Source organism: Lepidochelys olivacea (genome assembly GCF_965140295.1).
Source record: "Lepidochelys olivacea isolate rLepOli2 genome assembly, chromosome: 9".
Taxonomy (NCBI): Eukaryota; Metazoa; Chordata; order Testudines; family Cheloniidae; genus Lepidochelys; species Lepidochelys olivacea.
This window is the reverse complement of record NC_140419.1, coordinates 26,647,425-26,672,749: the sequence shown is the minus strand read 5'-3', so window position 1 is coordinate 26,672,749 and position 25,325 is coordinate 26,647,425. Positions and strand designations below refer to the sequence as shown.

General features: G+C 39.6%; 1 protein-coding gene across 17 annotated transcripts in view; it reads left to right on the top strand.

The window, feature by feature from the left end:
• Positions 1-25,325, top strand: part of MBNL1 (muscleblind like splicing regulator 1) — a 200,842-nt gene that overhangs the window by 149,676 nt on the left and 25,841 nt on the right. For 9 of the 17 annotated variants that reach the window (XM_084640049.1, XM_084640042.1, XM_084640041.1 and 6 more), the window contains exons 3-5: positions 14,382-14,552; positions 15,926-16,018; positions 23,181-23,381. In XM_084640049.1, the coding sequence (XP_084496175.1) occupies positions 14,382-14,552; positions 15,926-16,018; positions 23,181-23,381 (465 nt within the window). The remainder of the gene's footprint in view (positions 1-14,381; positions 14,553-15,925; positions 16,019-23,180; positions 23,382-25,325) is intronic. The other 8 variants (XM_084640045.1, XM_084640044.1, XM_084640047.1 and 5 more) reach the window with 1 other exon arrangement.

Genomic DNA, 25,325 nt, shown 5'->3' with positions numbered 1-25,325 from the left:
ACAAATAGCATTTGATTATTGAGGAATAAGCAAACATATATCCAAATGCTATAGCAATGGAGAGGTGCTTCTGAAAATCCTGTAAAGTGGCAGCTTACACTGAAATGTGGTCTGTGAGCTTTATGGACCTGATCCAAAACCCACTGAAGTCGATAGAAAGACATATGGATTTCAGATCAAGCCCCGACTGCATTTACATTATAACCGTTATCTTCTCTGGTCAAAGAACTGGCCTTTCCTGTTTACTTCAGCTTGAATCCCGTTGATTGTTTTCCTTTCTTTTCCCCTTACTCACACTCACAGTAAAATACTAAGAATGGGGGGAAAATTATAAAATTTTAAATAAATATTTTTCATTTTTACCAAAAAGTGAGGCGACGCAAGATAGACAGACAAGTTGAGTAAAAAAGAAATAAAATCAGTTCTGTACTGGTGGCATGTACAGCTATTTACTTTCCTGTGTTTTTTTAATTTAAAAGTATGACATTATGCTATAACTAGAGCTGGCCAGAAAATGAGAATTTTCCCTGTGAAAATTTTAACAGGAAAAAAGTCCATTCAAAATGTTCATGTCAGATTATAATGGTTTTCCCACTAGACAATTTGAAAAGTTATGGAAGTATGGAAGTCCATTTTCTGACTCTTTTCCATTTTTTTGGACCATTGGAGAACAGGTACAAAGTGTGGAAAAATGGGCTTTTCCCCACTTTCTGACTGTTTTCCAAGTGGAAAAAAAAGAAGCCAGTATTACTTCATGTTACAAAACCCTGAGAAAAGTTAGGCATTTCCCAACTATTTGAAACAAAAGTGTTTTTAAAATATGTAAAAAAATTATTTCCATCTCAACAGGGTTTTGGGGTGATTTTTTTTTTAAATATGGAAAAATTCATTATAAATTTTCTTTTGTGGGGAAACATTCATTTTTGACAAACCTAATTTTTCAACTAAAAATATTTTTACTGGCATTGTTGATAATGATAATACGCAACAAAAGACCTGTGATTTTTGTGGGTAGGTTATAGCTCTTATAACTAAACGGATCAAAAACCTGTTCTTAATACTTTCAGGTCTGCATGTATGTTGGCTTTAAAAAAAATTTCTTAGGCAATTATACCCGGCCAAGAAAGGGTAGAAATAGGTCAACAGTGCCGTTTGCTCTCATGTAGGATTCTACTATAAGTGCCTCTGGCCGTTCTGGGTCGTTCTCCCTGCACCCTGTGGTTGAGCTTTGAACTGGACTCTTCTTCTAGATCTCACCCTCTGGCTGTTGCTGTCTTTGCAGCTGTTCCTGCGCGTGCCTTTTCATTTATTTGATGCTTGTATTTTTGGCCTTGATGCAAATCCAGCTCCCTTTGAATGATGTCATCATGCCTATGTGCTCTAGAATTGCTAGCAACACCAAACATTGTGCAACTTCTGTTTGGGCAGCATGGTAACTTCTGTTTTCTCTCAATACTAGTAGCACGGTTTGCTATATTTTGTGCCCCAGTGCAAATGAAAGCCATACTTCGGAGAAGGTGCATGCAGGGCCTTATCTCCCACTGACTTAAGTCAATGGCAGATGTCCCACTGACTTAATTTAACTGGCTGTTAACAGGCATCAAGTGAAAGACTGATGTGGACATAAGTACTTTTTTTGTTTCAAGGGCTTAGCATGTCATTGGGTTATAAACCAATTCTTCTGAGTGCCATCCACATCTCCTGGAAAGTGTGTTGTGGACAGAGATGTCAGCTTTTTGGCCAAGTGTCACTTACTGGTGTGAAATGGCATCTCATAGGATATTGTTGAATCTCTGTGAGGAAAGAAAATGGAGTGATTTATGACGTTAAAAAAAAAAAGATTAGTCAACCAATGTCAATATTTCAGTGTTATACAGAAAATATATTTCCTCTTCCAGCCCCTACTCAGTCTTCTTCAATTCTACATAAATCAGGCATTTAAACACTAGAAATTATGTAAATATACACAACATGGGCCTGATCCAAAGCCAAGCCAAATCAATGGGAATCATTCTATTGACAGTGGGCTTTGGATCAGGCCCTTTATGCATAAGCTCCTATCCTGAGAAGTACCAAATGCTCTCAACACAAGTCCCACTCATTGGGAATTGAGGGAGCACAGTGTCTCTCAAGCGTTACTCAGCCTCTCACAGGATTGGATCCTTAAGGGTCGAGGTTGCAGCACCTATTGCCCAAGATAATATTCCTGATCAGTCAAGGCTGTTACAATGAACTTGCTTTTTGTGGGATGCATAAAGTAACCTGCTCCTAAATCATCTGTAACTGTAGACATTCAACAGAAGCATGCATTCCCTATGCAGGGAGGTGGGGCAAGTAACGCACTCAGCAACTGACTGGCGACTTGATTTTTCCCTCCCCTTTAGCATGATAAAATATACACAACAGTGCCCAAGTATAACATTGTAAATACACGAGGGAAAAGCAACTCTGCAGAGGTATTATAGTATTCTCTTGGACTGGGCAAATGCAGGCCAGCTACTTCTAATCCCAGTCACCTACTTTTGCCAAGGCTAGACAGTTAAAAATATTGCAGACATAACGCTGCCCTAATTTAATGACACTCAGGCTGGTTGTTTAGCACAGCCTGGGCTTTCAGCCTAAATGTCGTTGATATGATAGCAGGAGAAAAACATCATGTGATAGCTGTCTGTGCTTTCCCCTCTCACTTTCACATTCCTACTTATTAAGATACATTGTTACCATGGCTGACATTACCATGGCTCACAACAGCTCCGTATTTTTTCTCTCTTGTTTTAATGCATATTTATGAATAGTCTGCATAGAAAGTCTAATTATAATATCAAACATTGCACTATCTTTGTAACACTGTTGTCAGGAGTCAAGCACTTTGAGTGTTGTAAAGTGGTGTTATAATACGGATGATCTGGTTTATGGGAGCCAAATTATATATTGTGATACAGTAGCCTTATGGTTTTATGAAAAATTATGCAATGATGAAGAAATATCATATTTTGACCAAGTAACATATACAATGCTCGTGTTTTAACTATATGAGTAATGTAAATTGACAGTAAAATCTGTCTGATTGGTTTGCTTTATATGTTGTTTTTTGGGGTGTCACGTTGTCTACAGTGGATCACAACTGTGAGTCCTACCTCAGGGTAGATTGTCAGAAAAGGTCAGACACCCCAAACTGGTGGTGTGTTCTGAAATTAGATTTAACCAAGCCAGCAACACTTGTGAACATCTGGATCACTATAACAGTCTTATCATGGAGTCACGGGCAGTCCCTCAGGTATGATCTCCAGTCTATCATGCCACCTAGACAAACTGGACTTAGTGATAAATGGTCAATCACACCACATCAGGTTGCTTCCAGTCCCAAGAGACCTATCACTTAACCCAGATCAACTGGTAACCTAGATCTTACACCAAAGACCATGCCTGTAGCCAGTCCTGGAATAAACCATCTAAAGGTTTATTAGCTAGCAATAAGAGAGTTATTTACATATTCAAACAAGCAAACATATACACACAAAGGAGTTAACATCTAAAGACTGACAGAGCTGCAGAGATCTGTCTATTCAATGTGTGTTTCAGGGCAGACCCAGGGGGGACCCCCTGGGGATCTCTGACTTCAGTTTGGTGTCTCCAGACCTGTCACAGTTCAAACAGTGAAAAAGATCTCATCAGCTATTTTTATTTCCTTCTTCCAGCATTAAAAGCGATGGGAGGAAGCCTCCAGCACATAGTCCTCTGTGGGTGTGATAGGGCCATTAACCATTAATTCCTTCTGGATTGGCTGGGGAGGTGTCAATTCCCATGCGTCAGTTCACAAGTTCAGAGCAAACATTTTCAAAGTTATAAAGCAAAACGTACAAATTTTCTTATAACACAGAATACAGACATTATAAGTGTGATTAATGCATGCAGCAGCCAACAAGCATTTCACAGACTCTAAATGTTAAATACATTCTTATTAGGCTAATACCTATTCTGAGCAAAACTAACGTATGGGTGAACTGGTCTGGTCTCCAGCTATAAGTTTGTCAGTTCTTAACTAACGACTGCCGCCTGGGCACGAGCTGGCATCTGGCCTGCCAGTGTCACAGCAGCGCTATCGGTATTCCTTAGCATGAATATGTTTGCTAATTGCCTAACAGTAATTTGACCTCTTCCAAACTCTGAAAAGGATGCAACATGATTAGATATGTTAAATTGCTAATGCACCTGAAATGTGATAGCTTTTCTTTGGAGTAAAAATAGATGGCATCAGTTATAGAAGAGTTGCTCTTCCCTCCTTAACAAATTTCTTAAATTATTTTTAAGAGTCAGATGGTAGCATTGTTTTGTGTTATTTAATCCCAAATATATTTTAGTTAAGAATACTGACTTTGCATGGAGAGGAAATGTGCAGAAAAAACTTTTATCACTGCTGATACACAGATGGTGTCCTGAATCAGGAGACGTTCTTTGGTTATTATGGCCAGACCCTCAAGACTTCACTACAGCCCTAATGGATGAGAACATTTTAGTAATAAACTTGGCCAAGATGCATGTATTCTGATGGTTCACATATTGAAGCACCGCTATGCTTGCATTCCAGTAGCAATACCATAAATAAGTTCTTTGCCTGACATCTCTGCTTGTCCCTAACATCTGAGGGCAGAAGGAGGGGGAACTTTTTCCTGGTAGCTCCTCATTTACTGTCATCCAAATGCATTTTGTTGAAGTACCATAATATCCAAATTGAGACTGTTGGAGAACACAGTACCAGTACACTTAGAGTTAGGATTACTATATGTCTGGGTTTTTCTGGACATTGCCTCCTTTTTGAGTCTCCGTCCTCTGTCTGGGCATATTTTCAAATAACAGGAAATGTCCAGGGTTTTTGCAGATCAGAGGCTGCGGTTCAGAAAGAGCCACGATTGATCCACTTTGCTGTTGGTCCCTCCCCAGCATCTGCAGTTGATTGGTCCATTCCCCTGCAGCCACAGCTGCCAAATCCCACTCACCCAGGCCCCGGCTCCCAGCCCTGGGCGGGAGGGGTCCTTCCCAGGGGCACTGACTGACAGCTGTTGTCAGAATCACCAATCACCAGAATCACAGCAACGTTCAGTTTACTCCTAATCTCAAAGGACGAGTAGTTTACCCAGGTCAGTTGCACTTTAAGTCTCACACCAAAGATAATGCTTGTAGGCAATTCTATAGTAAACTATATGACGATTTATTAAATAGATAAAGGAAAGTAGGGAGTTGTTTATAAGATTAAAGCAAGCAAACAAACATAGACAAACCAATGAGTTTACAGTCTCAGGTTTCAAAAGGAAATACAGGTTTCTATAATCAGCAGGCTCTTTTTGACCTTTAGGGCTAATCCAGGCTAAGCAGCTGGGGATCTCTTGCTTATGCCTAGAAACACCTTGTCCCTGCAGAGTCCAAGCAGCGTAGAGTTTGTTTGGGGTTTTTAATCTCATCCTTCCATGTGCTTTGAGCTGCAAACTTGGCTGATGGGAGGAGTCCACTTGCATGACTCATCTTAATGGGGAGGAGTGCAGAAAAAAATAAGTCTTTAGTTCTTTTGTTGACCATTGCTTAGTCCAGATATAGGACAGTTTCAGTTGTAAGATCCACCCATAGCCTGTCAGGTTTTGATGGACTTCCTCTTTTGAAAGGGGCATAACAATTACTGTAGAGCAGCTCTTCACACAAATTAATGTCCCTTTCCTGTATGGCGATTCATACAGTCACAATACAACCGCTCAAATACTATGTTACAATATGGAACACAAATATTATTACAAGTACGTCACAGTCATTTAATAGAGTCTAAACATTAAACATTTTCTTAGAATGCTAATATTGATTTTATCAATATTAACCCATAAGTGATCTAGACAGATTCCAGCTGTCAGTGTCCACCTGGAACATGGGGACCTTGGCATGAGCTGGCACCTGGGCTGTCAGCATCACAAGGTGAATCAGTGACATTTCCCTATTTGTAGCTCATCTCATAAAAATCCCCCATAAAATGGAAGGAGTGGGCAAGAGACAATGAAAATCTATAGGGAAAATAGGAAGGTAGGAGACTAATCTGTGTCCACATTGTATCTGTGAATCAAGTTCTTCTTTAGTCTAAAAATGGGGTAACTCACAGAGTGCTCATACTGTAGTTTCACTTCACTCATTTGACAGTAATTAAGTCTGATTTTCTACACTGCTTTAGTGTAAAATGTCATCTTTCAGGCAGCTAGTAAAGATCTGTTGTTTTTTTCTGTAAATCATCAGCAGGGATTATTAACATGGATTTTAATATAAAAAAGTTAGACCAAACTAAATATGGTCCAAAGACTCTGGTTCTTTTACAGAATATTGCAACTTATATTAAATATGATTGGAAAGTCATGTGTTGAAATGAAGTTGGTTTATTTGTGCAAATTTGATTTAAATACCTGTCCATGCTGTCAGTGTGTTGCTAAAAAATCAATCAGGATTAATCAGTTCTAAAGAATCTTTCAAGATTAAGGGCCATATTCCCTCCTGAGCCAAGATAGCTTGGTACAGGAGAGAGGGGGACTCTGGTTGCTGGTTACAACTCCATGAGTCTTAAGTTCTCCTGATCCTTCTGACAATTATAGCAGCCTCGGGGCTACTCTGTACTTCTGACAGCTGATTATGGTCCCAAAGGAGCAGAGCTCTGTTCCATTACTGGCTCTTCCCCTCCCTCCTTTGACAAAGCTCTGTCCTGGGGCATTGCAGTTGGCAGAGGAGCCAGCCCCACCAGCTTTTATGCCTGTTGGAAGTTCCCATCTGCTAGGGGAATTCTCAGCTTGGTAATCATGGTCAGATTCTGGCTCCTTTGTGTTACTTAGTGTAAAGGAGCCAGACTGCAAACTAGAATCTGGCCCATAATCATCTGGAAATGTAGTAGTTATGCCTTCCCATTAAGTCTTTGAGAATTATGCAACTAAACCCCACAAGCACTATCACTTGTTGACTTAGGGGCAGATGTTTGATTTATTTCAATGGCAGTTAGGCACCTAAATATCTTTTTAAAATCTGTCCATTGGACTTCAGAGTGAAAGTTGCAGTTATGTGGGGTGATGATATTACTCCAGCTTCAAAGGTGTTTCAGGACTGCTGTAATGTCATAAGATCACAGGAGTTGAAGATTATAAAGACCTACTAAACCAATTGCATCCTTCTGCACATGCATGATATATAGTCCTGTGCAGAAGGATAGAATATATCAGATTTGAGGGCATGTTTTTTTCCAGCTGTATTTATAGTAATGTTGAATATTGAGATGTATGTACTCATTTTATGCTTGAAATAACAAGCTAAAATTCAACACTTTGCTCATTTATGGATTTTTTTATTTTTATGCTTTTAATGTACCTCCCTCCCCCCACAAATCTCTTAATTATTACGTAGGATTTGATTATCACATAGTGTTCGAATCTTTATTTGAAATATTAAACTGGGTCCCCCCAGATAGTCAGTGTCAAAATGCTACATTATTTGGTCAGATTACACACAGTATTTCATATCTTATCTACAATGTAATTGTTGCATTTTTCTCCGTTAACTGCACCCTGACTTTATTTTTTTACCTGCTGCTGACATTTGAGGATATATTGCAAGGGAAGATGACGCCAAGCACAGCTTACTATGTGTACCATTGGCCTGTTTTTTAAAGTTTTAACAAATTTTTAACTGTTTGAGAACAGATGTTTTCAGCTAAATTGTCATCTGCCTTAATTTGATCAAACGTATGCTGTCACTTTTACAGGCTAACAAGAAAATCCTTTTATTCATAGTAGAATCATAACATTACATATAGCCATTAACTGAGACTTTCCCAATTGTCATTTAACTGTATCACACAATTATGGAGGACAAGGACTAACAGGCTGATTCTGCTCTGAGTGGACTAACTCAGGTATGAGTCCATTGACCTAAAAGAAGTTAGGTGGCTTTGAAACCAGTATAAGTGATAACAGAATCTGACCCGATAGCTTTAGACCCTGATTCTAGCCCAGACGCTGCCCTTACACAGTCCCACTGACTCCATTTGTACTCTGGCCAAGTGCAGGGATCTGTGGCCAGCTTGTCTGGCACACTACAAAGATGTGTAAATAAGAATCTCACAAAATCTTCACAATGGCTGGAGATCTGACTGACTATATTATGTGTGTGTGGGAGGAGGGGTCGCATCTTATTCTGAAACATCTATTCTTCTTTGAGTGATGGTCCCTATGTGGATTCCAATCGCGGGTGCATATGCGTGCCATGTGCTGGAGCTGGAACTGTTCATAGTAGTGTTTGTCAACCCGAATGTGTGTCAACCGCGTGGTGTATCCAAGGCTTTAAGAAGCTGTGCGGATCGATGCCGCTCCAGTGCTCTCTTACTGCCGCATGGCCAGAGTCGGAACGCCCATTCCTCGGTGATCGTAAGCTTGTTTCGAGTTCTCTAGTTCTTGCGGTATATAGTTATTCATAGAGTAATTGTCCATCCTCGTTTTTCGTGTCCCTTAGTTGTTAGTAGTCAGTTGTTAGTTAGGAATAAAAATCCAAGACTTTCCCCTTGGTGGGACTCTCTTCCCAGCCAGGGCACTATGCCCAGACAAGCAGGGTTTGAGTACTGTGCTTCCTTCCCTCGCCCATTCTCGGTGAGCAAAGAACATGAACGATACCTATACTGTCTTGACAAAGCTCACATCACTGCACGCTGCTTTATCTGCTTCTCCTTCCCACCCCAAACTCAGGAAGCTTCAGAGATTTGCCTCCATAAATTCCTGATGGAGGAGACTATGTGCCCTCGTGCGCCACAGAAACCAGCACCAGTGTATCTGTTGGATGGCCGCTCTGCGCCAGCGGCCAGCCCTACTTCCAGCCCGTCCTGCCGGGCACCAGCGTCACTGCCACATCCAGGGAAAAAGCACAGCATGGGCACGAGCACAGCATTTCCTCCCCAAGCCGTGGCAGGTCAGGTGAGACATCTCACACCAAAGATGAGGCTCCCCCTGCGAAGACGTCTCATTCTGAGCATAGATCCCAACACCGTGCTCCAGCAATGATGACCTCGGCCCCAGTACCAGCCCTGCAGCCTTTGCCTCCACGGACAACCAGTCTGCTGGGACCATCTGGTATCTCCTGCCTGGTCCCATGCACCCCAGGATGCCTGTCTCCCTTGACTCCTACGACTGAGCTGATGCTGCCATTTGCTGGCTCTCCGCCGCACTGCCGACCACCCACGGTCCTCCATTCCTACTTGAGGAGCCTCTCTTATTGATGAACCGCCCTCCATTGCTTCCCACTGCTCTGATGGTCTCGGACACTTTGCCGATCCGTAGTTCACCTACCCAGAAGGGACCACCAGTTCCAAGCGACCCTTATGCTTGGCACTGTTGAGCAGCTTGGGACCCATAGCGCACTGAATGCACTGCCGCCAGTCTCCATCTGCTACCACCGCCCGTGGGATAGCTCAGTGGTTTGAGCATTGGCCTGCTAAACCCAGGGTTGTGAGTTCAATCCTTGAGGGGGCCATTTAGGGATCTGGGGCAAAAATTGGGGATTGGTCCTGCTTCAAGCAGGGGGTTGGACTAGATGACCTCCTGAGGTCCCTTCCAACCCTGATATTCTATGATTCTATGATTCTATGTACCAAATGCAATCTAGCAAATCAGTTACACTTACATAGTATAGGACAAGAAGCAGGCTATGCATGGGCCTCTCACTCCAAATATGTATGCTCCAGCAATTGTTTATGCCAAAGGAATGAAGCCCCTGACTGTGTTCATTAGAGACCAGATCCTCAACTTGAGTAAATGGGTACAGCTTTATTGAAGTCAGTGCAGCTATGGCACTTTATACTAGTGGAGGATCTGGCCTGAAAGCTCTCTTTGTGTGCTTTACCACTCACCCTCCATTTGCCTCTTCTTCTACCTAGCTCTCTATCACCACTGTATTCTGATCTGTAGTGTTGTGCTAAAGACCTGCTACAGTGACCTTGTATTGTACATAAAGTACAGAAGTGATTATATGAAATTACTTACTGTGAAATTAATTACTTTTAACATATGAAGAACCTCCAAGTGGAGCTTCTTTTTGGCTTGCTTGCCTGTCTTCTGCAATCTCAGAATTATATGTATTCTTACAGTCCATCCAGAGCTTCTAGTCAGATTCTAAAGTGGATAATGCAGCTCACTGGATTGGAGTCACCTCCCAGCTATAAGAGCCATGCTGCTGGGGAGGGAGGAATCAGAGATGCATCTTAGGGCAGCCTTTTCTTGGGAATGAGGATTCCTTTCCCAGAGGATTCCCAGGATGCAAAGGGTTAGAAGGCTGCACTACAGTACTCTGCTGCCTTCAAAACTAGTCCAAACCTTCCTGCCTGAGGAAAAAATTGCAAGGAAACTGTAAAATTTAGTTTGTGGGCTCCCCAGTCTCTGTCCTGTGACCTTTTTAACCCTTACATCTTTTTTCTCAACATTCTGCTAAACTTAAAAAAAAAGAGTTAAAACAACATTGAGTCAGACTTTAAACTAATGAAAGAAAGGAGGATTACATAAAGTGACTCAGCAAAACAAAACTGACACACTGCAGTCCTTGTGTCATTAAACACGGACTTGTGTTTAATGCTGCCCATACATTATGTCTTCTAGATAAAGCCATGTCCTGTTGTAGCATTAGACAGGATTATCTCTAGGTGTCAAAGATGAATAAGAAATATCTCACTTTCCTGCCACCCTAGCGTGCAATTTCAGATTAGAATTTCTTTTTGGCAGAGGGAACTTTATTTGGTTTTGGATGCAAACTGTTTTACAGATCATCACAGTCTTGTTAAATTTCTGCAGTTTTTAGTTAGATATGATATTTCGCCAATTAGATCCTCCTTATGGTGGCTTGGAACATCATGAGGGAATTAAGTTGTATTTATGCCACAGCGTATGCACTGTGTGGATACATACGTTCTCTATGTGAGATCTTCATTGATTAGATGGCTTAGCAAAAACATCATTGAAGGAACTTTTTTTGTGGAGGTTTGTTTAAAAAAAAATGCAGTCCATAAGCCAGATGTAATATAATTTAGGGGTGTGTGTGTAAATGTTGAATATTAGGAAATACCGGGTTTTGCTATTTAAGGATGAGACGTGTTCTTCTCTGAGATGGACAGGGAACTCTAAAAAAGTCATAAAGGTACTAAAATTAGATTTCTTCAATTTATTCAAATTTAACCTTGAGTTAATTTAAGAGTTCAGGTACAGTATGGGTACATTCTTAATATAGCCTTCCATTCATGTGTTTCAAAAAAGAATAACAAGGTATTTTTAATATTAAAGTGTATATTTGGGGGCTGCAAAATGGCCTTGCAAAGTCTGCTTTCTCACTGTCTCAGCCCAATCCAATTGCCTTACGTAGGTGTAAGGCTAATGGAAATGATGGAGGACTGTGTCCCCCAGATCCGCATGCAGAGGGAATCCTCTGAGGCATGGATTGTCTCCTCCCATCTGGTAAGGAAGGTGAGCTTCCTACAAGGAATGGCCTTCTTTCAGACTTCAAAGAGGGCTCTCTGCTCCTGAGATCTCTGTGGAAGACTGGGAGGGAAAGAGAAAAAGGGCAAGGACTGGGTAAGCCAGGGGCAGGAGTGTCCCACTCTGTCTCTGTGGACTTTACCTGGAAAAGATCTGGGGCTGTATTATCTGGAGCTTTTCTCTAGAGCCACTTCCACAGTCCCCTACTCCTTCCCCCAAAAGGGGTCCGTAAGGCAGCTGTAGCTGAGGAAAGCTCATGGAGCAGTGTGGCTCCAAAGAATACATGCCACAGAGAGTTGCTTTCTCTGCCTACATATGGATGTCAGGGCCTCCGGCAGATCCCAGGAGATCCATGGGACTTGGGGGCAGGCCCTGTGACTCATTCTAAATGAGGGTAAACCACACAGCAGAGCAATAAGGAAGGAACTCTGTGAGGGGAATTCTCATTCAGATTTCCTCCACCTGATCCCCATGCCACAGGTTTTACCATGGGAAGGGATACTCTGGGAATTTGCTGAGGCTGTATTAACTCCCACAGCTATTGTGATCCCTTCTGGGGGTATGGATAGATGCACAATTGGGAGGTTGGGAGTATAAGTTCTTCTTCCTCCAGACAGGTCCACAGCTCCTCATCATGGAAGTATTTTTGGCTTTCTGTAGCAACGTATCCTTTCCCTAATATGCCTCAGCCTGTCACAGAACCATCGTCCATGACCTTCTGAGGGCTGCTTGCTCAAGAAGCTGCAAGTATGTCTCTCAGCTTGACCAGCATGGTAGTGCTATTGTTTGTTCAATACCTGCATCCTGCATTTTTTCTATTGTGACTGTAATAAATTGGTAGATATGTTTATCCATCCTTGTTCTGGATAAACAAGATTTGGTAGATTGCACCTTGTAATGGAAACTATACTTCACTCATGGAAATGTTCTAAATAATTATAAATAGGTGCTCTGAAAAATATATTTTAGTGCAGTATTCTTTAGAGTGACTGCAATGGGTACATAACCCCAAAGCAATTTCAAGAATTATGTATAATCCCATTATCAGACATACTGCCTTATGCAAAGATCATTGAAATGCCAGTTGGCTCGCTGTGAAAACGAGGTTCATATATGTTGAGCTGCCAAGAGTAGAAAAAGATAGGTAGGAAAAAAAGGGGGGTTTTGACTAAAAAAGAGAGTTCAAATTAGCTTTGTGGTTTTTTGAGCAAAATTCAGTGTAAGGTCAAACTATATTGAGTTAATTTGTTTCCTGAAAAAGCAAAACCAAGCCAGATGAAAACAGCTTAAATTAAGGCTCTGTCTCTGCTCCTGCTTGGATTCATTTCAAAGATTAAGAGAGGAAGCAAAAACTTACAGTTTAAGAGATCGGTTCTCCCAACAATTGATTTTATTCTCCTTGTATTTGTGTTTTTTCAGTTGATTTAGTGTCTCAGTGGAAGAACGGTCTTCATTGTTGAAAGTTTAAGAACAATTATTGCATAGAGTTTTTCATATTGCTAATGAATGACGATGTTTTCTAACCTCAGTCCTATGAAATGTTAAAGGGATACCATCATCTTAAAAATCATACTTCTCTCTGGTAATGTTTTATCTAGTGTTGTGATATGTATTGTTACAATAATTACTATAACAGAGATTTACTGGGGGAAATTGTTTTCCCTGCTTTTCCTGCTTTTCGCATTTGGCAGCATTTTTACTCCTTCTCCTGTATATTTAGTAAAACCAGCATTTTCCAAAGTGACCTGTGATTTTTGGTGCCACCTTTTTGGATGTCCAACGCGGGAAACCTTCAGCCTAGCTTTTCAGAGTGCAGCGCTTGCACGGTTTCCAGTGACTTCAGCTGGAGCCTTGAGTGCTCAGCACTCCCCAAAATGAGGCCTCATAGTTTCACAAGCTGGGAACCCAGATTTTAAGGAAGGTACCCAGAAATCAGAGGTCACTTTTGAAAACATTTTCTGAAGTAAGTTTCCTTTGTTACGTGTGGGGTCTTTCACACAGCACCAGGGAAGAGAGAAACGGTTCTGAAATAACAGGCAAAGTTGTCTTCTTGTCAGGAGGACTCTGGGGTAGGTGATGTACCTGAAATTACTTCTACCTCATTTTAAAAAAAATATGACTGAAGTTCACATTGATGCATCCTTTTAATCTAGACAAAATTAGCATGTCAAATTTGTTGCATAGAACATGCATATTACCGCCACAATTGGTTTCTGCCTCTCATAGATGGTGTGTGCCATTGCAAAAAAGAAAAAAAATGTATTTGATATGATCACCTTTTCCCAGGAGTGCCATGTGGTGGCAATAATCAGAGCTGTAGAACCTTATTGGTTTGCGGTGTTATTTCCCTAGTAATATTTCTACCCTTGAATGCTAGCCTAACCTTTCATTGCTTCCTGTTCCCCTTATTATAATGCAAACAGATCCGTCTTTAGCATGTTCAGAGTAGTATTTGTACTTTCTTGGGCTCACTTCTAAAGTTGGACTGCACTCCAGTAGTTGGATGTCTGGCTGTACAGCCTTTTGCCAATGTGGAGACTTGTGGAGGCAGGTCTGTGGGCTACATGAGTGCTTTGGCTAGGGTATTTTTAATTGAAAAAGATTTTGTAACCACAGAAAACAGTTGTTTTCTTTTCAAGGGAACAGCATTTTGCTCACCTTTAGCAACAGTAGTTCTCTGAGGACATGCTGTAAAAACATATAGTTTATTGATACTACTTTAATGTTATCATTCTTTATTTATTGTTGCTCTTATAAATATTTGGTTATCCATATGTCACTTTGTTTGGTAAGTGACATAATGAAGGTGGATATTCCTGTGGCTGTTTTAACACCAGTTATGCTCATTTCTCCTATGTTTAGGGTCGATGCTCAAGGGAGAACTGCAAATATCTTCACCCACCCCCACACTTAAAAACACAGTTGGAGATAAATGGACGCAATAACCTGATTCAGCAGAAGAACATGGCCATGCTGGCCCAGCAAATGCAACTAGCCAATGCCATGATGCCTGGTGCCCCATTACAACCTGTGGTAAGCATGTTTTCAACTCTTACTTATCAACAGGGCAACATAGTGAAGAGCCACTGATAATTATAAAACAAGTTCTGGCAAATAGACTAAGACTGATGCTGTAAGATATCCAGTATCAGATATATAGTAAGATGCCAGTAAAATTTGGCATCAACCTCTAAATGATGGAGAAATCAAATACAATAAAGTGCTTTTCTGTAACCATTTATAGTGCTTTATTTTACCTTGTTTGAACTGTACTTGGAATAATATTATTCTTGTTTTGTTGATTTAATTATATTAATTTTAATTTGAAAAAATGTATGTCCATCCAGAGTGCCAGCAAAATAGATTTCGTTTGCACAGTTCACATGCTATAGGAATTTTAAAATTATTACATTTTCACAGTGCACTGTTAGACAAAGTTCAAAGCTGTCAGTTAGACCTGTGTGTTTAATGTAAATTTGATACGCCAGGTCAACACATCAGGCTTGTCAGGCAGAAGGATCAGTAAATTAATCCCATTTTTAAAAATGGGAATAATCAGGAAAACCTATCAGAAATCTGTTTTCTGGTTACAACATGACCTAAGCATTAATATTGCCTGTCCTACTTTTCTGATACCTTGCTTAATATGCACATGGCAGTGTATCCCATAAGCTGGTCTCCAAGGGGATGAGTTAGTTTATATTGCTGCAATGATCCACAGCCTCAGTGTATATAAATATGACTGTCATCAGCCAATTATATACGTACGCAGTTGAGAGCTGAACACACAGTGCAGGACACATCACTGATTTAATTCCACTGAAGTCAGTTGAGTTAAACTGAGAATAAATTTGGCCCCCAATCCTTCAGGTCCAAGCCACTAACTCAATTACTGGAGGGCACCAGTAAAGATGAACAGGACTGGTGTGTTCTATGCAAAAAAGTACACAAGGCAGTCCACTGCACTGCCAGTTGCAGGGGTTCTTTTACTTCATATATAGGGGATGAAGGGAGGTAAAGTGATAGCCTATGAGAAGTGAATGGATGGAAAACCCTACATCTGCACTTTCCCCTGTTTGTTCCCCAAGCATCCTGTCTTCGTTGTGGGTAACTTGATGAAATAGAATTCACCCTTGGATACCTTCCTCTTGCCTGCTTGCCTCGCAGACTGCATTAATAATTTGTGATTTGTCTTTTTAACTTGGTTTTTATTTTAAAATAATGTAGTAATAATTTAAAATTCCTAAATGTAAAAGTAGAGATTGCAAAAATCAGAGCAGTAGCAAGAATTATCATAGTTGTGTAAAACAGTTGCAAGGTCCCACGCTTGCTGGGTTTAAAAATATCAGTAATCTTTTAAACATATTTTAATTAGTTAACTCAATACAATTATTATTCTCTCATAGAACTATATGCCTCAGTCATTCCAAAAAAGAGGGGGGGAGGGATCTCCATATTACATCGACATTGATACCAATTATCAATACCATACGTTCAAGGTGAGAAAATATTACATTTTAATTTTTGCTGTGTTGTGATAGGCCTTTCTTCAAATTAAAAGTAGTACTAGTTAAAGCAAGGAAATTCAGTAGACTGATAACAGCATACTAACTCCAGAATGTTAAGGTACCATACTAACAGTGGAGATGATATAATGTTATCAAAATATAACCCAGACAGTACTCTACAATGTGGCCTACCAAAGGCCTCAACCTGTGAGTTGGTGCCCCCTGACTTTTGCCTGCTTTCTTATATGAAATAATTCCATTCTTTGTACCAGTCAAATAGCTCAAATGTAGAATATGTCTTCTGGGTTGTATATTCAAAATAGCCCCAAACTGGTCATCCAAGTTTTTGAACATCCAAAACCATAGATGTATTTGTGCAAATCCAAGTTTTGGACCATGCAAGAACTTGGCTGTGCAAGTTTAGGAGGGTGCTTTGGAAAAATATTGTCCATAACACATAATTTATTTGTATAATGCAGTATAACCAAACATAGCTTCCACTTGTCCTTTGCTTTGCGCATACTAATATATAGATGCTATAGCTAAGCTGCAATGACATTTCTATTTTAAAACAATACTAGAACAATAATTTTCTGCAAGATAAACAAATGGAAGTAACATTTACTTTAATATTAAAGTTGGTAGGTCAAATTCTGCCTTTTCTTAGATCCATGCAGTCCCAAATCGGGAGCAGAATTTGGATCAATGTATTTTAACCCATAGCACAAAGGCGTCTGTTTATGTTCCAAAAAGCCCTTTATATTAAGGGACAAAACTCTTACATGTGCAATTTTTATATGTAATCACTTGAGTGCAAAAACAATAGAATTTATTTGTTCAAAGGCCATGTGCATTCAATATGTGCATGTACAATAGGGGGTTTTGGTGCACCAGCGATATTGTCTGCAAATGGATGCCACTCTAATAATCTGGCCCTAAAATTGTTTAATGGTTTCCTGAGCATAATTGAAACTGATGTTATTACAGAGTATTGTAGGAAAAATATATATGATCACATTTGACTCTGGTTCTTGTTGCCTTGTGTTCTGTTTACTAAAAATCAATAACATGATTTAACAAAAGTGAAATGAACTAACTTAGCGAAGAACCTGAAGTGAGGAAGTAAAGAGATAGGATCAATTCAAAAACCATACTTCTGTTTGACAAATGTTTTTAATTATTTTTGATACCAGTAATGGCTGTGAATACTATAACTGGAAGAGATTAGAGGAAAAACATTCTCTCTCTCTTTTTCAGTTTATTTACTTCATTCTTTTGTCAGCCTTTATGTATAATCTATTTCCTCTGATATAGTCAGTTTCCCCAAAGTGAAGAGATTTAAATCAAGGTAAATCATTTATATCACATGATTTTTAAAAATCATTGGTTAAAATCAGGCTGAGGTTTTATAAAACTAATTTGAAAATTTGAGCTCTTACAACTTCAGATTAAAATTTATAATAAACTAAATGTTCGATGATGGGGCCACTGCTAGTAAGGTATCTTTTTGGAATTTTACAAACTGCGATAGCCAAAAATATTGAAAATGAATTGATTCTGTAAACACTTAAGAAAGTATATAACTTTATTCCCATCAATTTCATGTGCTTAAAGTTAAATATGTGCATAAGTATTTACAGCATCAGGAGCTAAAATTATAGTTTATATAGTTTATTATAGTTATAGTTATGACTACAGATAGTCATATCTGTGCAAAGTGAATAAAAAGTATTATTACAATTAGTGCCTAGAAGCTCCAGGCAGGATTGAGGTCTCATTTTGATAGACACTGTACAAATACATAACGTGACACCGTCCTTGCCCTGAGGCACTTACAGTCTAACTACGTATAAAACACTGCTGGTTTGACTTGCTTACATTCTACATGGGTAAAGTATGTGACTACACAAGACTCAACACAGTGGAGAGTCAGAAAGAACCACATCTGCAAACCCCACAGAAATATACTAATTCTTTCAGCCTTCTCAGAGCATCCTCCTTGTATTTATCAGGATTGCCTAAGATTCTTAAATTATTGATTTGTGCTTGTAAACCAGGCAGAGCCTCTAGCCTATGAGTGCTGCCAGTGCTGGGCACAAATTTTGCTTCCAGTGAAGTTTCAGTGGGAGCAAGTTTGTGCTGCAAACTTCCTGATCTAGTGTGTGTGGCTTTTCTCAGTCACCTGAGGGTCCACTGCTTATACACTGCCAGAAAGTTGTGTCCCTTGATTTGACTATAATTGTCAGGCAACGGTGCATTCCATAAAGCTGCCTGGGAATTTATTCTAAGTTTTGAAACAGTGTGAAGTTTGGTTCTTGGACCTCTCTTTCACTGATGTAGCCACAAGGGAAGTTCTCAGCAGAGTGTGCCAGCCAGCACCTTTACTTTCGGTGGCTTGTTGATTAAAGAAATCCCCTTTTTGTTGTTAAAGTAATAACTTAATATTCCAGGCACAGGTAGTAGCTACTGAAAGCTATATTATAGGTTTTCTTTCTCATAACTTTCTCAGATTCCTTTTTTATGAAAATTGCCATGTTTGGTTTCAGTGCGGAGGTGTTGGGGTTTTTTTTTATTTGTTTTTTGTTTTTGTGTTGAAAAGTGAGCCAGTTCAGCCAATTTTGAAGTATATGAGCTTGAGAACACATTTCATATGTGTTTTGATCAAAACTGGCAATTTTGTATGTGTATACTAGAAGTTTTCTGAACTCTTTATTAACATGGGTTAAAGACATGTTTATTAAGGGACATTGTACTAAAGCCTGTAACATTTGCAATCGGAATAGCGTTCAAGGAACCCAGTCAGTTGCAGGCAGCTGTATTGGAGCGTGTTGGATTACAAATGAGTTTATCGTACCTACAGATCCTGGAATTTATTGGCATAAACAAATTTAAGTCAAATAGTTCTATGTTTTATTTATTTATTTTTGCTTTGAGGCGCCAAGGAAATTAAATGTAAAGATAAAAAAATAGAAATAACTAAATACCAAGGTTAGAAAAATTAAGCTCTCAAAAGTCATGAAATTTCCAAAGTAAAGGTTATTCATACAATGTTAAGGCAGCCTCATTATCCGGCTTCACCAGAAGGAGAGCAGGAGACACTGGATGTGCTTTAATTAGGCTTCAACTTTATTATTAACTGTCTGGGGGTTAGATAGATAGATAAAAGTGTACAGTGCAGATAACTCCATGATCATTTCAATAGCTACCTAGGGGCTTCTGTCCGCCCACCCTCCCTGTCCATCCTGCTCCCCAGCCAACCAGCTGCTATGACCTTATCCTCCCCCACACCTTAACTGAGGGTGAAGAGATGGTCTGTAATGGAGGGGTGGCTGGCTCCCTACTATTGCAGTCATAGGAGCCCAGAACCCCCAATGTTTCCGTTCCTTTAACAAATACCTCCTTTTAAATCCCTTACCAAGTCATTTATCTGATCATTGTATTCCTTCTGTACAAGCCCTCCCAGCTTGCACCTGTGTACTTTCCCTGCTCTTCCAGCCCCCTGGGGGCCGGGGGAGGGGGGAAGGAGATGAGTCAGCATCCTCATGCTGACCTGATCTGTGTCTGCAGCAACTTCCATGCCTCTACCCTTAAAGAGGTACACACCTTCCCCTGACAGGCTAGACAAGTTCCCCCCGGCTTGAGGTGCTGTGCGATCATTGCCAGATTTTGAAACATGTTGTGCAAATAGTTGCAGGAAATATTTTGTCCCTGCTTTTATTTGTATGAACAGTTTCTGTTGCTCATAATATCCATCTACATGACATATAGGCACAATCAGGTGTTTAGATATCTGGGTAAAATTGCTGTTTGAAGCCACAAAATTAGATGCATAAAGGGAGAGGCCCAGTTCTGTCTGAAAATCAAGTCTTCCTGTTTTCCTTGTTCACTGTAAACCTTCATGTATTTATTGTTTGCTTTTAATGTACGAGATCATTAAGATTTATGGGATATGTAATGAGAGCAATTAATCATTGTGGGTGGAGCCGGTTGGAAATTTTTTTTTGAAATGTTTTTTCACTGAAAAATGCCATTTTCATCATACAAAAATATTTTGAAAAAAAGTGTCTATTGTGATGAAAATTCCCATAGAACAAAATTTCAGAATAAAAAGAAACTTTGGGAAAATTTTTCATTTTGAATAATTTCAAAATTTCAGGGTTTTTTTATTCTAATTTTTTTTATTTTTATATAATATTTATGATTTTACATTATTTCGTGACCAGTCCATAGTACTCTGTGTCAAAGTGTTTCAGTGCAACACAAACTGCAGACAATGAAGGAAGAGCTCTGTGTAAGCTCAAAAGCTTGTCTTTCACCAACAGAAGTTGGTCCAGTAAGTGCTATTACCTCACACACCTTCTCTCTCTAATATCCTGAGAGCAACATGGCTACAACAACACTGCATAGTATTATGTACACTTTACAGATGAGAAAATTAAGGCATATCTTGGTAAACCAGTGGCTTCCCCAATAGCACACGATGAGTCAGTAGCAGAGATGGAAATAAAATATAGGAGTCCCAACTCCCATTCCTCTGCTCTAACAAACTATATAACCTCCTTGCCCACAAACCCCTCTTCTGACTTACTCTGGATCGCAGTAAATCCTTGTATAAAGGATTTAATGAAATGTTCTGAGCAATTGAAGCTGAAGCTTTGTGGGAACCCAAGGAGTTTCCTTGACATGTTGTGAAGCATTTAGAAATATTTTGCCTCTACCCTGTATCCCCTTCCCTCAGTTTGTTTAATTACAGAATGTGAATTAATATTTTATTTCCATTTATTATGGCACAGTTACAAAATGTGAACTTTTTCAAAGAAGTTATGGTTTGTATATTTTTTACCTTGTTTCTGTATCATACTATCAGATACTGTGTATGTTGATCAACTGCATCATAGTTTATTTACCTAGTTTAATCAGAAACAATTAGTACCAGGTTTTGTTGGATATATTTCCTATATTAACTACACATAAAGTTTATGGAAATATTGTGGTAGAAAGAAATGAATAAACTGAAATCTCTGGGACCTGGAGAAAATAGTTATTGTAAGTAATACAAACTTATTCTTTGGAGAACTCTTTGGAGAAAATTAGATGTTAGAATTAGTTTTTAGAGTACAAAAATGGACAAATATCTCTTTGCATGATAATTTATATATATAATCTTCTGTGTGTGCAGTTCTCAGGTGTAACAGAAATGCCTTCAGCTCATCTAGGTAGCAAAGGTGGCTTAATACCATCTTTACCCTACTTCATCATGAGGTCAGCTAAGAGATAATTTAGCCTTGGTGTAACTGAGAGCAGTCTCACGGGTGCTGTAAGTTATGCCTACTCTTAATGGTTCTCTGCGGCCCCTGCACTGTCTGAGAATTGCTCTTAATGTATAGAGCTGGATTTACACACCACCTGCGAATTCCCCAATCCAGGGGAAATGCTGTGCTGCCTGCTTATCGCAGCTTGAAGTCACCTTTGCACCACAAGAGTGCAAAGGGACCTCAGGCTGGGTCAGTGTAATTAATTATTAATCTGATACAACAAATGTATACAGCACTTTGCAAAATACCTGTAAGACAAGGTTCAGAATGATTTGAGGCTTTTGTGCTTTTTTTTGTGCAATTACTGCTTTTGTAAAAGCTGCTACACTTCTCGTTGCAGTGATCTAAAGCCTGCAGTTTATTCCTAATTATCTAAATAGAAAACGAATAGAAAAAATATTATTTACCCTATAGTTGGCATATTGAGCTGAAGGAGGGACTCTTCTAGCCATACATTGGTATCCATATAGTCACAGCACTAACTGGCCGGTTTTGTTGCTTGATCTCTCGTACTAATTTATCCATCTACTAACAGTATATTTAATGAAAGTACATTGTACATTAGATGGAATTTGTCAAAATGTAATTAATATGCTGCTACTTACACTAAATTTGCCTGATTCTCTTCTCATTGACATTGATGAAGATCCAGACACTGGGATTTACTCCCAGTTTACACCACCATGCTTTGTAAACGATCTTTGTAAATATTGTGCCCTTTTCCGATATTTTTAGCTCCAGGCTTGCTAAGCAATTGAGTGACTTCTTAGAGAATACAAAAACATATCCTTGTGTAGCATGCCTGGCTAAGAGAAAACAGTCGAGAAAGAGAAAGGGAGATCCTTTAGGCTTTTAGGTACATATTCATTTGTAGCCTAAGAGGACAGGTTTGAAGAGAGCTTTCATGGTGCGTTTACCAGCTATTCTACTCAGATATCAAAAGTACGGACTCTGGGTTAAATTCTCCTGTCAGTTATACTGATGGAGCAATTCCATTAAATTCAGTGAAGCAGTAGAGTTACTTCAGTTTTACACCAGTGTAACAGCACAGAATTTGGTCTTATAGTCTTCGTTGAGCTTCTGGACCTTTTTAAGTTCTCTCGTGACAGATGAACTTGAAGGAGCCTATAAAGACTTCAGTTGTTGGCTTCAGTATCCAGGACAGTGAGATTGTTTGTTTCATACGGAATTTCTGGATGGGCAACCTGTTTAGTTTTACCAAAAAGAATTTTTGTTGTTGCTGTTATATTCTGATCTTGGACCTCTTTTACACTGGTGTAATTCCACTGCCTCAGTACTTATTTACAGTTGAGAAAATAAAAGGAGAATCTATTGTCTGTGCTGTTTAACAATGACTGAATGGAAGGATGCCTTTTCTCACCCACTGAGATTCCTTTCTCATTTGTGGTTGTTTGTACACACCTCAAACCTGCACATGACGGTATCTGATATCACAGTTGTAAGATGCTTTTCTTACACGGCCATGTGGAAGTGCTGACTTGTGGCTGGGCAAATGAAGGGGTGATAGTCGAAGGTCAGTCATACTACTGCCACATGTCATATGCGTGTTGGAATGACCATTTATAGAAAAAAATGAGTGGAGTCTTAAAATTGAATTCCATCTTAATGGAATTTTTACTAAATGAGTGTATTAAGATTCCATATATTTGCTGTATATTTCTTAGCTAGAACAAATGTTTTGTTTGTATTAATAGCAAAAATACACTGCTATCATGGGTAAAAAGACATCCAGAACCAGCCACTTTAGAGTATATGGTAGAACTTAATATACTGACTAGTATAAACATTAAAGAGTTGTTTCTTCTTTTTTTTTCCAGCCAATGTTTTCAGTTGCACCAAGTTTAGCCACCAATGCATCAGCAGCCTTTAATCCCTACCTGGGGCCTGTCTCCCCAGGCTTGGTCCCAGCAGAGATCCTACCAACTGCACCGATGCTGGTTGCAGGGAATCCTGGTGTCCCCGTTCCTGCAGCTGCTGCTGCTGCTGCACAGAAATTAATGAGGACGGACAGGCTGGAGGTAGGAAGTAATATGCTTTATTTCGTATTATTAATCTTATGCATTAGTCTCCTGCATCTTCAGTTCTGTGCTTGTGAAGGAAACTAACAGCACATAAATTACAATCCAGACCAGGGGTGTGCACAAGGCCGGGTGGGGGAGGGTGCGCTGGGGCAAGCAGGGAGGCCCTGGGACTGTGGTGGGGGAGGGGGAGAGCGAGCTCCTCCAGGCCCTGGGGCCGCAGCGGGGGAAGCAAGCTCCAGATCCTGGGCTGTGGCAGGAACTGACAGCTAGCTCCTCCAGCCCTGGGCCTCAGTGCAGTCACAGAACGTGCTCCTCTAAAAGGGTCAAATTTAAATCCCTGCGCATGCTTCTGATCCAGATGGTTAATACGATGTCTTGATAAAAGCCTCTGAACAGAATGTGACATGACCCTCATGCAATCACTTAATAACACATACACTTTTCTCACTAACACAAAAGGAAATAGGTACCACTGAAACCTTTTAAGATTTGCTAAACCAAACACAAGAGTAGCAGCACCTAAGAACTATGTTAATGGGTGTGATGGATAGATATTGATAGTCAGGACTTGGTATAATGATACTTTAGCTACCTGTATAAGAGATCTTCTTCAGTTTCTAGCTTATTTCCATTCTGGGTGTATATGCTGCTTGAATTCCCTCAGAGGCCTCCTGTTTATCTTTTGCTACAGGCCTAATAAATTCTAGTTCTCTGTAGCTGTTCTTCTCCCTTGCCCTGAATCTTTTCTTATCTGAAATGCCTGACAGTGTTTTCAACACCTTATGATGTCTGTGGCGACATAGGCCTTGAGCCAGCACTGTGCTGCAGACTGTCAAAATATGCTGAAAGATGGCTTTCCTCTTAACTGTAGTTATCAGCATAGTCTGCAGGCTGGTGTTTATAATCCCAAATTGCACAGACTTGATATTTATAATTAAATGTTTAGAAAGGTTAAAAGACCATGTTAGCAACATATCATTTGCTTTGTTGTTCTGTTTCATGCTTTTAATAGGGTATTCAGATATTGTGGTCCCACCCTAAAAAGGCAACATTTAGCCATAGTTAGCACACAATAATATCTGTAACCCCAATTCTTTCCTATGTTGTGCAGTAACTTTGACAAATGAGAACTTTTTAGTACCAATCTCTATATTATCTTACAGATAGAAAAATAAATCTGTAACTCTCAGTCCTGCAAGCGCTTAATCACATGATAGATCTTTAATCACTCAGGTAATATTCTTTAAATTAAGAGAGACTGATGTTCATGTAAGTTAAAATTTGGGGAGTAGAGCCTCAGCTTCTCTAAATCAATTTAGACCAGTTTTGAATCTGGCCCTTCAATAACAGTACTTGGAAAAAATGTGAGAGGTAAAAATGATGTACTGCCATTCCAAACATTTTAAAATAAGGGGATTCATAACTTTTGTGCTTTTCTGCCATGTTTGGGACCTGCATCTGGAGGAGATCTGTCTCCTTATATGGAAATTAATTCCCTTCCCCCAAACTCATCTCATGATTGCCAAATTGCAATGTAGAAAGTTGCAAGTTAGAAGCAATGTAGAATATCATCCGGAGTGTCATCACGCTCTGAATGTTTCCCAAGCCTGTCTGAACTATAACAAGAGTTTAGATCACCACAGTTTCCTCTTTTGAAAGATCACTTCACTTCCCTTTTTGGAGGCTTATTTCTTTTTTTTTCTTTTTTTTTTTTAAGCGGGGGGAGAGCTTTCAGAAACCCAGCCAGATAACTGGTGTAGCAATTTTAGACCTATTCATGCAATGTTGACTCTTCTGTTACTTCCAAAACATCAAGGGCTTTCTTTTGATGACTTTTACATCATAGTGGATACTTGCCAGGGATGAATTAAGACCAATGAAGATAGATAAATAAACAATGCAGGAATCTAAAATGAATCTCAGATAAGAGAGTGCTACTGT